Below are 15018 nucleotides of genomic sequence, written 5' to 3' on the forward strand. Positions count from 1 at the left end.
CTCTTTCCATACTTTGGTTATTGTTGATAGTGCTGCTATAAACATGGGGGTGCTTGTGTCCCTTCAAAACAGCACACCTGTATCCCTTGGATAAATGCCTAGTAGTGCAATTGCTGGGTTATAGGGCAGTTTTATTTTTAGTTTTTTGAGGCACCTCCATACTGCTTTCCAGAGTGGCTGCACCAGTTTGCATTCCCACCAGCAATGCAAAAGAGATCCTCTTTCTCCACATCCTCGCCAACATCTGTTGTTTGAGTTGTTAATGTTAGCCATTCTGACAGGTGTGAGGTGGTATCTCATTGTGGTTTTGATTTGTATTTCCCTGATGATGAGTGATGTTGAGCATTTTTTCATGTGTCAGTTGACCATCTGGATGTCTTCTTTGGAGAAGTGTCTATTCGTGTCTTTTGCCCATTTCTTCACAGGATTATTTGTTTTTTGGGTGTTGAGTTTGATAAGTTCTTTGTAGATTTTGGATACTAACCCTTTATCTGATATGTCATTTGCAAATATCTTCTCCCATTCTGTCGGTTGCCTTTTAGTTTTGCTGATTGTTTCCTGTGCTATGCAGAAGCTTTTTATTTTGATGAAGTCCCAGTAGTTCATTTCTGCTTTGTTTCTCTTGCCTCCGGAGACATGTTGAGTAAGAAATTGCTGCAGGCAAGATCAAAGAGGTTTTTGCCTGCTTTCTCCTCAAGGATTTTGATGGCTTCCTGTCTTACATTGAGGTCTTTCATCCACTTTGAGTTTATTTTTGTGTATGGTTTAATAAAGTGTTCCAGGTTCATTCTTCTGCATGTCGCTGTCCAGTTTTCCCAGCACCACTCGCTGAATAGACTGTCTTCATTCCATTGGATATTCTTTCCTGCTTTGTCAAAGATTAGTTGCCCATACGTTTGTGGGTCCATTTCTGGGTTCTCTATTCTATTCCACTGATCTGAGTGTCTGTTCTTGTGCCAGTACCATACTATCTTGATGATTACAGGTTTGTAGTGTAGCTTGAAGTCTGGGATTGTGATGCCTCCTGCTTTGGTTTTCTTTTTCAAGATTGATTTGGCTATTTGGGGTCTTTTCTGGTTCCATACAAATTTTAGGATTGTTTGTTCTAGCTCTGTGAAGAATGCTGGTGTTACTTTGATAGGGATTGCATTGAATATGTAGATTGCTTTGGGTAGTATTGACATTTTAACAATATTTGTTCTTCCTATCCAGGAGCATGGAATCTTTTTCCATTTTTTTGTGTCTTCTTCAATTTCTTTCATAAGCTTTCTATAGTTTTCAGTGTATAGATTTTTCACCTCTTTGGTTATATTTATTCCCATGTATTTTATGGTTTTTGGTGCAACTGTAGTGGGATTGATTCCTTGATTTCTCTTTCTGTCGCTTCATTGTTGGTGTATAGGAATGCAACCTATTTCTGTGTGTTGATTTTATATACTGCAACTTTGCTGAATTCACAAATCAGTTCTAGCAGTTTTTTGGTGGAATATTTGGTTTTCCATATAGAGTATCATGTCATCTGTAAAGAGTAAAAGTTTGACCTCCTCCTGGCTGATTTGGATGCCTTTTATTTCTTTGTGTTGTCTGATTGCAGAGGTTAAGACTTCCAATACTATGTTGAATAACAGTGGCGAGAGTGGACATCCCTGTCTGATTCCTGACCTTAGGGGGAAAGCTCTCAGTTTTTCCCCATTGAGGATGATATTAGTGTTGGGTCGCTTGTATATGGCTTTTATCATCTCCAGGTATGATCCTTCTATCCCTACTTTCTTGAGGGTTTTTATCAAGAAAGGATGCTGTATTTTGTCAAATGCTTTCTCTGCATCTATTGAGAGGATCATATAGTTCTTGTCCTTTCTTTTACTGATGTGATGAACCATGTTAATTGCTTTGTGGATATTGAACCAGCCCTGCATCCCAGGTATAAATCCCACTTGGTCGTGGTGAATAATTTTTTTAATGTATTGTTGGATCCAGTTGGCTAATATCTTGTTGAGGATTTTTGCATCCATGTTCATCAGGGATATTGGTCTATAGTTCTCCTTTTTAGTGGGGTCTCTGTCTGGTTTTGGAATCAGGGTAATGCTGGCTTCATAGAAAGAGTTTGGAAGTTTTCCTTCCATTTCTATTTTTTGGAACAGTTTCAGGAGAATAGGTGTTAACTCTTCCTTAAATGTTTGGTAGAATTCCCCTGGAAAGCCATCTGGCCCTGGACTCTTGTTTTTGATTGCTAATTCGATTTCCTTACTGGTTGTGGGTCTGTTCAAAATTTCTATTTCTTCCTGTTTCAGTTTCGGTAGTGTATATGTTTCTAGGAATTTGTCCATTTCTTCCAGATTGCCCATTTTATTGGCATATAATTGCTTATAATATTCTCTTATTATTGCTTTTATTTCTGTTGTGTTGGTTGTGATTTCTCCTCTTTCATTCTTGATTTTACTTATTTGGGTCCTTTCCTTTTTCTTCTTGATCAAACTGGCTAGTGGTTTATCAGTTTTGTTAATTCTTTCAAAGAACCAGCTTCTGGTTTCATTGATCTGTTCTGTTTTTTTTGGTTTTGATAGCATTAATTTCTGCTTTAATCTTTATTATTTCCTGTCTTCTGCTGGTTTTGGGTTTTATTTGCTGTTCTTTTTCCAGCTCCTTAAAGTGTAAGGTTAGGTTGTATATCTGAGGTCTTTCTCCCTTCTTTAGGAAGGCCTGGATTGCTATATACTTTCCTCTTATGACCACCTTTGCTGCATCCCAGGGGTTTTGGGTTGTGGTGCTATCATTTTCATTTCATTCCATATACTTTTTAATTTCTTCTTTAGCTGCCTGGTTAGTCCATTCATTCTTTAGTAGGATGTTCTTCAGTCTCCAAGTATTTGTTACCTTTCCAAATTATTTCTTGTGGTTGATTTTGAGTTTCATAGCATTGTGGTCTGAAAATATGCATGGTATGATCTCGATCTTTTTGTACTTACTTAGAGCTGATTTGTGTCCCAGTATGTGGTCTATTGTGGAGAACGTTCCATGTGCACTGGAGAAGAATGTATATTCTGCTGCTTTAGGATGAAATGTTCTGAATATATCTGTTAAGTCCATCTGGTTCAGTGTGTCATTCAAAGTCATTGTTTCCTTGTTCGTTTTTTGATTAGATGATCTGTCCATTGCTGAGTGGGGTGTTGAAGTCTCCTACTATTATGGTATTACTATGGATGAGTTTCTTTATGTTTGTGATTAATCGATTTATATATTTGGGTGCTGCCACATTTGGCGCATAAATGTTTACAATTGTTAGGTCTTCTTGGTCTATAGACCCCTTGATTATGATATAATGCCCTTCTGCATCTCTTGATACAGTCTTTATTTTAAAGTCTAGATTGTCTGATATAAGTATGGCTACTCCGGCTTTCTTTTGTTGACCATTAGCATGATAGATGGTTCTCCATCCCCTTATTTTCAATCTGTAGGTGTCTTTAGGATTAAAGTGGGTCTCTTGTAAACAGCATATTGATGGGTCTTGTTTTCTTATACATTCTGTTACCCTATGTCTTTTGATTGGAGCATTGAGTCCATTGACGTTTAGAGTGAGTACTGAAAGATATGAATTTATTGCCATTATGATGCTTGTAGAGTTGGAGTTTCTGATGGTGTTCTCTGGTCCTTTCTAATCTTTGTTGCTTTTAGTATTTATGTACTTATACGTATATATTTTCATCTTTTCTCCCCTCAGAGAGTCCCCCTTAAAATGTCTTGCAGGGCTGGTTTAGTGGTCACAAACTCCTTTAATTTTTGTTTGTCTGGGAAACTTTTTATCTCTCCTTCTATTTTGAATGACAGCCTTGCTGGATAAAGAATTCTTGGCTGCATATTTTTCTGATTCAGCACACTGAATATATCCTGCCACTCCTTGCTGGCCTGTCAAGTTTCTGTGGATAGGTCTGCTGCAAACCTGATCTGTCTTCCCTTGTAGGTTAGGGACTTGTTTTCCCTTGCTGCTTTCATGATTCTCTCCTTGCTTGAGTATTTTGTGAATTTGACTATGACATGCCTTGTTGATGGACGGTTTTTGTTGAATCTAATGGGAGTCCTCTGTGCTTCCTGGATTTTGAGGTCTGTGTCTTTCCCCAGGTTAGGAAAGTTTTCCACTATGATTTGCTCACATAACCCTTCTACCCCTATTTCTCTTCCTCTTTTGGGACCCTTATGATTCTGATGTTGTTCCTTTTTAATGAGTCGCTGATTTCTCTAATTCTTAAATCGTGCTCTTTTGCCTTCATCTCCCTCCTTATGGCATATCCATAAAACGAAGCTTTATTTGACAGTGAAACAGAAGAAATTACTGATTCATTGTATAACATGGACAAGCCTTGATAACATTACACTAAGTGAAAGAAGTCAGTCACAAAAGACATTCTTATGAAATACCCCAAAGAGGCAAACCCATAGAGACAGAAAGTAGATTAGTATTATTCAGAGGCAGGGTGAGTAGTTCAGGAGATGTCCAAATGACTGCTAATAGGTTTGGGGTTCCTCTTTTGAATGACAAAAATGGTACAATGCTAGGTAGGTGGTAGTATTTGCACAACTTTGTGAATATATTAAAAAACTACTGAAGTTTATACTTTAAATAAGTGAATTTATGATATGTGAGTGATATTTATGATATGTGAGTGGAAAAAAAATGTAAAGCAGGATGTGTGCTTGATTTTGTCTCTTTAGTTACGAAGTTTTGGAATAATGAGTCACTCTCAGGGACTCTTTCTTCTTTTGTGGAGGCCCCCAGGGTGGGCAGGAGTGGCTGTTTAAATTTTTGTATGTTTGATTTGCTGACCAGAGTGTGATCCAAATAGTGCTGCTGTCTTCCTTTCCCTAGTAAGGAAAGAGGATGGGGTCTTGACTCGTGTTTACATCTGTGTTCCCAGAAGCAAGAATTATGTCTGATGCACAGTAGGTAGTCAATAACTAGTGTTGGATAAATGAATGAATGAGTGCCTCCAATAGTTCATCGCTTGGAACTAATTCTCTCTGGTTTCCTAATTCTAATATCTTGCTCTGTGATCACAAACAACCATTCTCTAGTTTCCATATATTATGACTCTGCCTAGAGCTACTCTTCGTGTTATTCTAGACCAGACTGTACAGCAGGGTGCATGTCAATGAGGGCAAAAATTGAGGTTGAAATCCCACCTGGGCTCCAGTTGCAGAGTTGGCTCCCCTTGCGCTGAAGTTGGTCATCCAGGGAAAGGGGGCCTCAATTCCTAATTTTACTGTCCAAAGGGGGACCCATCTTCTAATTCAACCCAGAAGGCCTACTGTTGCACAATCTCTCCTCTTGGACTGGGTGCTTTTTTCTAATTCTCACAAAGGCATCTTACGTGTTGGTAGCCATGTTTTCAAATCATTGGCCCCATGAACCCTATGTTTCTTCCAAAATTATTGGCCTTTTCCTGGCATCATATCCTTTTTCTTTCAGGCTGGATCCCATAGATCCAACTATTTTACCTTCTTATTAGAACTCACAAATGCAAGTTTCCCACATTGTAATTTCACCTTCTCTGTATGGAGTGTTGTAGGGAAACCCTCACAATCACATGGATAAGCAGCACAACAAATACATGGTTTCAAATCTCATTGGCTTTATCTGTGTTTTTCATCTGCCCTTTGACTATGATTTGATCATTTCTGTGTCTGATTCATATAACTCTTAACCCAAACAAGTCCTTTACCAACTACTACCTTTCACTCTTAGATGACTGCCTAGCCATTTATTTCAAAGGAAAAATTAAGGCTGTCATGCCCTTCCCTTATGTTTCCCAATATATGTATTTACATGACAATTATTTCCTATTTGTTTACTTGCTGAGAACCGGGTATCCTTCCTCTGTTCCTAAAGTGTATATCTCCATGTCCCTGTGCTATTAACCTCATTTCCTTTCATGGGCTCATGATCCTTATTCCATCAGTTACCTCTTTGTCTGCAGTATATTCAAATCTTACTCCCTATTCTACATTTCCTCTTAAACTATGTATGTACTCAAATCTCTCTCCCTCTTTTTTTTTTTAAGTTTATTTATTTATCTTTGAGAGAGAAAGAGAGAGAGACAGAGAGCATGAGCTGGAGAGGGGCAGAGAGAGAGAGGGAGACACAGAATCCAAAGCAGGCTTCAGGCTCTGTGCTGACAGCTCAGCTGGGGCTCAAACCCACGAACCATGAGATCATGACCTGAGCCAAAGTCGGGTGCTCAACCAACTGAGCTACCCAGGCGCCCCTCGAGTCTCTCTTATAGTTGTAGTTTCTAGTTGATGGTTGACTGAACAGATGCTACTTCTTTCTCATGTCAACTCCAATGCCAAGAAATTAAAAAAAAAAAAAAAAACAAAACCTTGCTACACTGAAAAACAGGAAGTGACATTATTGTTGAACCAGAATCTGTGAATTCCTAGGGAACAAAAAGTATACAGACTGTACTGAAGAAAGAGTGCATAACCTAAAGACACTGCAACAGAAGACGGTTCTAAATGGTGGAAGTTCCTGCATTTCATGAGCAAACGACATACACATATAGCACACAGGTATTCCACTCCTGAATTCATTTCTTAAAGAAATTATTCAAGGGGCAAAGAACTGTAGGCAACCTAGATGTTTATCTCTAGTAGAGCGAATGTGTAAAATGTTCTGGATGCGTGCCGCAGAGTGTTGGGCAGTATTTAAAAATCAATTTGATAGATGTACTGATAGCAGTGTGGATAGATCTTAAAAACGTACCGCTGAGAGAAAAAAAAGTACGTTGTGTATGTATGTTGTGTGTTTGATCTACACGAATTACAAACACATGCCTACCGTACAATGCCATGCATTGTCTGGAAACACTTAAAAATATGCATATTGTATACAATGGAACAGTTGCTCATGGAGGGAGGGAAGTGTGAGTGGGGTATGGGGGATGGGACATGGTGTTTTTTAAAAATAGAGGAGGCTTACAGACATATAAAATTTCTAACAAGGTAATGTACCTAAAATGTTTATAAAATTCAAAGTGTGATAAAGCGTAAAGTAAACTTGGGGGCAAAGAGATGTAACATTTTGGGAGCTAGACTTTCTAGAAAAATGAAAATCCGAGAGACATTCATTCATTTAGTCTCAATAATATAGGGAGATATTAAATTATAATACACTTGACTCTAGGCAAGCAATGCAAATGTTAGCAACATCTAGGAAGTGGGAAATATTAGAATTTGTATTTCAAGCTAATCTATTAAGAGACACTCACAGGTAATGGGATCTTTTATAATTTATACTGACTTTATTTTCCACAATGAGATGATTTCCTTGAGTCAGAATTTAGCACATCATCATATAATATTAGATCTAAATCCCACTCCAGAAACATTATACCCATTTTTAGAATTTCTATTGTATGGGAAAATCTATGACCAGATTCAACTTGAGATAAATTTATGCTCACCTCCCCACAGAAGAAAAACCATATTTATCAATTAAAATTTTTGTTAATGAAATGCGGGAAAGGAAATACTACGATGGACTTCATTAAAATGCATTTTCCAAGAAGCCTCTTGAACAAAATGAAGTTCTTCATTCACCACTACACTTTCCTCCTTGACTCAGGTCATTACGGTTCTTCAATATGTAGGAAAAGGATCCCCTTCTGCCGTGTACCTGAGGTAAGTTGGATGTTAGTAAACTGAATCATTAATACACTCCCAAATAAATAACTGCAGGATTTGGGGTAGAATTTTGGAAAGAATGCTAATCGGAAAGTTCTCATCCTTGAGATTTAAAAATTAAACCATGGGCTTTTGGTGCTTTTAAAAAATTTTCCTTCCTCCTTCTTCCTCCTTTGCTGCCTTTTCCCCTTTTTTCCTTCTCTTTATTTTCTTTCTCCCATCCTTCCTTTTTGTTTCCTTAGGTTGACAGCCAAAAATGATGTTATAGGAATAGATACATCCCTTAAAAATATTGATCACGTAAGAACATATAGTTTTCTACTCAAACTAAATTGCGTTATTCAGTATAGCGTTGAATACCTATCAGTTTAAATTCTAATTGGGTCGAGAGCTATAAACATTCTCATAGGTTCAATTCATGATTTTTCTCTTTCAATTTATTCATAGGGAATTATGAAGTTGAGGTGTGTGTATGTGTGTTTGGTGCGTGTGATCTAAATATACGTGTCCTCTTTTTCTCCATCTCCCAGTATTAAAATTTATGGCCGCCAACACTGACAGCATGAGAGTTTGATATTATAGCACGACATTCATTTCTGTAATAGTTTAGATCCAACCTACTTTCTTGAATCCCATTTCCCACCACTCACCTCCACAAAGACTATACTCCATGCTCATTAATTTATTTACCATTTCATAAATATGCCTTGTTTGGGTTACCATCTTAATCTGCAGAATTGCTTTGCTTAAATACTCTCTATTTTGAATGAATCTGATAAAACTATTTGGAATAGAGATGGGATTATCAGAAAAATTTTCCCTTTGGATTTTCCACTTTCTCTTGATACTCAGAAGCTACATCTCCATTTCTACTGCAAAAGGCATTTCCTTTTGAAAATACGTGAGATGTCATTCCATAGAAATTACAAGGGTGTTGAAAGCCTGATATCTGGAACACTGATTGCCTTTTAATACATTTTCTATAAAGTTTCCCTCTCCATTGCTAGTTTCTGAGATCCCAAGAAACATATCATTTGAGGACGTTTTCCCATATTCTGGTGTTCCATAATTTCCATAATCATACATTCCACACATGACACTTCTGATAGGAATGAAACCTAATAGTCTTGGGTATAGCTTTCAAAGCTGAGATTTACCCATATCATTCTTACCTCATCTCATAGCTTAGATGAAAGATTTCCTTGGGCTCCTTCATTTTTTTCACATTATTTGGCAATTTGCATTTCCATTCTCCTATCAGAGCAATGGTTGATTTGATCTCAGTGATTTGTACTTTAGTATGCATGTTTCAATGCCTATCCTTACTTAGCAGATGCTTGAGGTGGAAGAAAATATGATCTGGGTATCAATGGCTTCATCCAAGTACATATGAAGGCTTAGAACCAGAAATATTTGAAAACAAGATCTGTAAGTATCTCCCTTCCCCTTTTCTCTCAAATCTTTTTTCCTACTTCTGCTCCAAGACCCCGGGGTTCTAGGCATTCTGATTCTTTTTTTTTTTTTAGTGTTTATTTATTTTTGAGAGAGGCAGAGCATGAGCAGGGGAGGGACAGAGAGAGAGAGAGAGAGAGAGAGAGAGACAGAATATGAAGCAGGCTCCAGGCTCTGAGCTGCCAGCATAGAGCCTGATGTGGGGCTTGAACTCATGAACCGCAAGATCATGACCTGAGCCGAAATCTGTCGCTTAACCGACTGAGCCACCCAGGCGCCCCTAGGCATTCTGATTCTTAATGATCATTTCCTAAATCTCCTTATGTATCTGGTCTAGAATACATAGATAAACCACTCTTTCCTCCACATTAACGTTGCACTCCTTCTGAGTTGTTCTTATGATTCAGTGATCCTTAAACCTGGGCCTCTGATAGGGAAACTGGGGAGGAAAGGGCAGATGTATCTTTTACCAAAGTCCTCTGATTCTGTGATGTTGAGGTCAGTTGGAGATAAAGTTTGTCTTTAGACATGAAGTAGTAGATGTGGAGGAAGTAGGAAAATGGATTTTACCATCTTTTCCAACTTCTCAGTTACTGTAAAATTGTGGTTTCTGAAAATGCCAAAGAGTCTACACTTTGCTATTCAACACATTTTCTCAAACTTTGAAAATTAAAGGTATAAGACTTCAGCATTCCCATATCCCTGGACTTGCTTATAACCTCCAAAAATTTCTTTTTGTTTGTTTCTAGTGAAATATGTATTGACTTAAGCAGACTCAAGCCAGAAAATCATCTATCTTCTATCCTGTTCTCTTACGAGGTGTGAACATAAAAAAATTATGTAATACAAAACATCTTTGTCTAGGGCAAATTATTGTCCCTCAGTTGTGTAGAAACCTGTTCAGTGCACATTAGTACAGTGTGTTTTCAGCTACCTTTAACACATCTTAGAGACGACACTAAAATCTTATTAAAACTTTAGTTCAGTTCTTCAAACAGGTTCATAATGGAAGCCAGTATCTTCTAATTCACCAAGGGACAAAGGGGATACTTACCACATCTTTATTATCTGAGATGTTTAGCTTTGTATATCCAATGGGCCACTGTGCACGCTGTAAACAACTCCAAGATGGTGAATAAAAACAGATATTCTGAAAGGATTTTACCACTTCTCTGTTTCCAAAAATAAAATGTACATTCCTTACAGATATTTATACGTTAACACTTTAAAAATAATCAAAGCATTGTACAATTAATTGCAAGAAGATAAAAAACTAAGAGAATAACTACTCAATATATCCTCAGCCCCCCAAACTGTGGTTATTTATATGTATTTTCTTGATCATGGTGATAACTCATAATTATTGAGGATGAGCATAAGCTGACAGTTTTCTGCCAAATGGATAAAGAGAATCATCGATTACGTTTTCCTGTGTGTGGTTTTGGGTAAGGTCAGCAAATTTTCACTGAAGCCAGTGGACCTCTAGAGAAGATGGACTCGGAACACTCTTGAAGTTCGGTGTTACAGAACTTATTTAATGGAGAGACGTTTAGAATTAGGCCCGTTTTAGGAAAGGGCCCTAAAGAGGAACTTACAGTGGAGGGAAAAAAAAGGTTTGGGTTTATGACTAGACTCAACAGAAGGGCTTTTGTGTCCTATGGGTAGGTGGTTTCCTCCTGGGATTGTGCCTCTGACTATAAACCCCAGTAGACCCATATCCTTGTAGGACACTTGGATAGTTGCAGGCCAGAAGGGCCCAAAGCACTTTGTGACAAGGCCACCATGGGCTATTGAGACCAGTTTTCAATACTGACACCATTTGATAGCAACTGAATCCATGACATGTGAAATTCTGGGCATGTTGGTAGATCACTGAGGTAGTCTACTACTACTCAACTAGAGGTTTGGAGTCCATATTGAATCTTTGGCTGTCAATGTTCTTGAATAATTTGAGATGGTCAACGGGGAAGAAGACCTTGGATTTCTTGCTTATATAAGCATTGGTGGTTCGAGAGATAAGTTGGAAAAATGAAAGAATCAAGATTATAATTGCACTCCAACCCAGTAAAAAGAGACATTCCTATTGTGTAAATATAATCTGAAGCAATACCTGGAGGCTTATGTTTATTCAAGGTTTTACTTTAAGGTATCCTTCAGGGTATGTGTCATAAAATATTAGCATTCCCTGCAGCCAGAAGATGTTTCTCTGATGTGTCATTTAACTGATTTCTGTTAGGGCTCAATTTTGTGTAGTGAAATAACTTGGAATTTAGACCATTTTTTATTAGAATGAATGTTCTGCAAGTAAAGAGCTCTGACCATGAGTAAGTAGATTAACATTTCTTTTCTTTTCTTTTTTTAATGTTTATTTTCAAGAGAGAGAGAGCAAGAGTTGGGTAGAGGCAGAGAGAGAGGGAGACAGAGAATCCCAAGCAGGCTTTGCATTGACACAGGGCTCAAACCTACAAACCATGAGATCATGACCTGAGCCAAAATCAAGAGTCAGTCGCTTAACTGATTGGGCCACCCAGACGCCCCAACATTTCTTAGCTTATTTCTGTAATTGAGTCAGAGACATAAATCATTCCCTGAGGAAGTTTACAATCCCACTTGCTGTAAAATCACTTTCAAAGCTATGTAGAAATAAGAAAAATTCAGCAAAATGCAAACCAATGTATGTGCTTTGGAGCTAGCTAATTAACTAAGAGTTTGAGATTTTGAAGTAAAGAGAGCTTGATGTATTAGGCTAAAAATTTAGAAACAGGCAACATCTGGTAGGCTCAAATCAGAGAAGCTGGTTTCTAGGTCTTGGTCAAAAGCCCATCTCTTTTGACCTCTGTCAAGCTCTGGGCAGATAGGATAGAACAGAAAGACAGGAATCCACAGAGAAGGTTTTAGAACTTATGACTTTAACTCCCACCCAACTTGCTTAGCACTGGTTCCTATCTCCTTGCCATCATAGCTTCTTCTCCCCCCCACATGAACAAACATATATGGTTAAATGCACAAATGTCCACAGTCCCACGTGGATAGAAACACAGCTATACACACATAGTGAGACACAAACATGGACACACTTAAAACAGACTCAGACCTGCTGACAGGAAGATTGACAGACAGGAAGCAGGAAGTTCAGAAAGATCCATATAGTCGTGTGTATACAGAACTGATTACACATAACATTCCAAATCACATCCATTTATAGTGTTCGACTTTATTCTGTCTGAAGATCACATCCCTGGCGAGCATAAATCCCTGGGTCCCTGGGTGTCACAAGTACATAAGGATGTTATTTCCTTCTTTGAAGATCAAATCTTGCTAGAATACACTTGATCATTTAAGGCCTGGGAAAACTGGCTTCCGAGATGAGGTACCTAGGAAGAACTGAGCTGCCCATTATGAAAATACTAGGTGGGCCTATTGTATGCCAGAATTGGTATATAATACCAGTTTTGAATACAATACTAATTCAATACCAGAATTGAATATAATGCCAAACCACTCAAAACACATCTATTAATATTTAGAATACATTCCATTTGCTTACTTGAGGTTTGGGGTGATCCTAGGTTTAGAAAGGTAACCTGTAGTTTGAACCACATTTGTAGCAGAAGGCACACATCAGAGTAACTAATGATAAAGGTCACTGCCATATCCTGCCTAATACTTAACTACTTCGATCGCGCACCAAAGAATTTAAATGTAACTCTAAATCTGAGACTAAATTCTCGTAGAAACCTGGTATTTACCTCGGGCCAAATAGGAGCTTGTGTAGTCAAACTGTATATTATAAACTCAAATGACAGTATAAGCAGACCAATCACGGCAGCGCAGGCACTTACGATGTTCACTGCCATAGTATAGGACATCTGGAACAGAAAGAAGAGAGTCACCAGTCACCGGAAGTTATCCATATACATCACTGCCAGGTACATTCAAGTAGAAGATTTATACAAATCCTGATCTTTCCAGAATAGTAAAGGCCATCAAAAGGACTGTCAGAACTGCAGATTTGTCCCAATAACTGAACAATTCGGGAGAAAATAAAACTTTTGATGTAGCGTGCATATATTCATTCCTTCTCTGACAACTAATTGTTGAATGCCAATTCTGTATCATGCAAACTGTCCTCTATGTTGTTAGATAAAGAGGCAGAAAACAAGTGGCCCTGCTCTCAAGGAAGACTGGTGAGGAAGATGAACAAGTGCCTATCAAATGTGAATAAGATGGAAAAAATGTTAACAATAGAGCCAAATTTTCAGTGCCACACAGGGTCAGATTACCAGAGAGCTAATATTCCAGGAGTTCGCCATGGTTCATTTAACAGTGCTAGAAGGGGAGTCAGGGGGAATTTTGCTGGAGAGACAGGTGTCATCTAGATAGATAGGATTTTATCTTGAAGATAGTGGGGAATTAATTACATCCCTCAAAGTGCCATTGTTTTCAGGCCACATCTTGTTAGGCTATGTACTAAGGACAATGCATATGTAAATGTTGCTGCATAATCACACTTTGTCCATAGATGAGGTCAGAGGAGTGATAAGCCCCATGATACTTTTGGAGGATATCCTTGTCTTATACTTATTTCCTTGTAATCATTTGTATCAGTGGAATTCTATCTTTTTTTTTTTTTTAACGTTTATTTATTCTCGAGACAGAGAGAGACAGAGCATGAACGGGGGAGGGGCAGAGAGAGAGGGAGACACAGAATCTGAAACAGGCTCCAGGCTCTGAGCTGTCAGCACACGCGGGCCTCGAGCTCACGGACTGCGAGATCATGACCTGAGCTGAAGTCGGATGCTTAACCGCCTGAGCCACCCAGGCGCCCCAAATCATATGTTTATCTATATGCTGTTCACTGTTGTACACTGATCTTAATTTATTCTTTTGGAATAAATTCCCCTTAGAGATAATTACATTAAAAAAATGTTCATTAACTCTTAAAATCAAGTATTATTAGTTTTACACTTTCTTTCTTTTTGATTATTTCCACATAAATTTTCAAATCAACTTATCAACACTGAGAAAAATCCTTTTAGGACTTTGATTGGGATTGTATTGGATCTATAAAATCATTTGAAGGAAAACTGACATCTTAAAAGTGTTTGTTTTTCCATCCATGAACATACCCATTTATTTAGATACTGTTCAGTTTCTCTGTGATGTTTTGTAGTGGTCTATGCAAAGGTTTTGGAAATATTTCATTGACACTTAGGGATAAATTCTTGTTTTTTAAGTTTATTTATTTTGGGGGGGGGGATGTGTGTGGGGAAGGGACAGAGAGAGAGGATCCCAAGCAGGCTCCATGTTGTCGGCTCAGAGCCCGATATGGGACTCACACCCATGAACCATGAGATCATGAACCGAAATCAAGAGTTGGATGCTTAACCGTTTGAGCCACTCAGGTGCCCCTAGGGAAAATAATTTCTAAGTGTTTTATTTTTGAGTGCAATTGTAAAGGTGTTTTTACAAATTTCATCTCCAATACACAGAAATACAGTGGACTTCTTAATGTGAATTTGTATTCCTCAATGTTGATAAATTCTAATTAGTTGACTATTTTTTTTGTAGACTTCTTAGGATGTATAGGAATGTCTATGAATAAAGCAGGTATTACCATTAACTTTTTAAACTTGATGTTTTTTATTCCTTCTTCCTGACTTAACTGCACTAGACAAGAACTCCTGTACCATATTATATAAATTTGGTGAAACAGTAATTACTTGCAACATTCAGATCCAAGGGAAAAACAGGTTTTTACCATTAAGTATAATATTAGCTATAGAATGTTTTGTAGGTGCCCGTTAGTGGGTTGAGGACATTCACTTTTACTATTTTGATAAGATCCTTGTAAAAAAAAATTTCAAATGCTTTTTCTTCATTTCTTTAATA

The 15018-nt window shown here is 37.9% G+C and overlaps 1 protein-coding gene across 23 annotated transcripts in view; it reads right to left on the reverse strand.

The window, feature by feature from the left end:
- Positions 1 to 15018, reverse strand: part of MS4A13 (membrane spanning 4-domains A13) — a 66388-nt gene continuing 51370 nt past the window's right edge. For 6 of the 23 annotated variants that reach the window (XR_005796795.1, XR_005796796.1, XR_005796799.1 and 3 more), the window contains 3 exons: positions 12876 to 12995; positions 10181 to 10298; positions 7478 to 7666 (listed from right to left, as the gene is read on the reverse strand). Coding sequence is in view for 5 of the 23 variants with exons in the window: in XM_040495012.1 (XP_040350946.1) it covers positions 7583 to 7666; positions 10181 to 10237; positions 12876 to 12995 (261 nt within the window). In the remaining 18 variants the exon portion in view is untranslated. Of the gene's footprint in view, positions 12 to 7477; positions 7667 to 8846; positions 8929 to 10180; positions 10299 to 12875; positions 12996 to 15018 lie in introns of those variants that run through there. The other 17 variants (XR_005796804.1, XM_040495012.1, XM_040495014.1 and 14 more) reach the window with 10 other exon arrangements.

Source organism: Herpailurus yagouaroundi, unplaced genomic scaffold (assembly GCF_014898765.1).
Source record: "Herpailurus yagouaroundi ecotype Mexico unplaced genomic scaffold, PumYag 187, whole genome shotgun sequence".
NCBI lineage: Eukaryota > Metazoa > Chordata > Mammalia > Carnivora > Felidae > Herpailurus > Herpailurus yagouaroundi.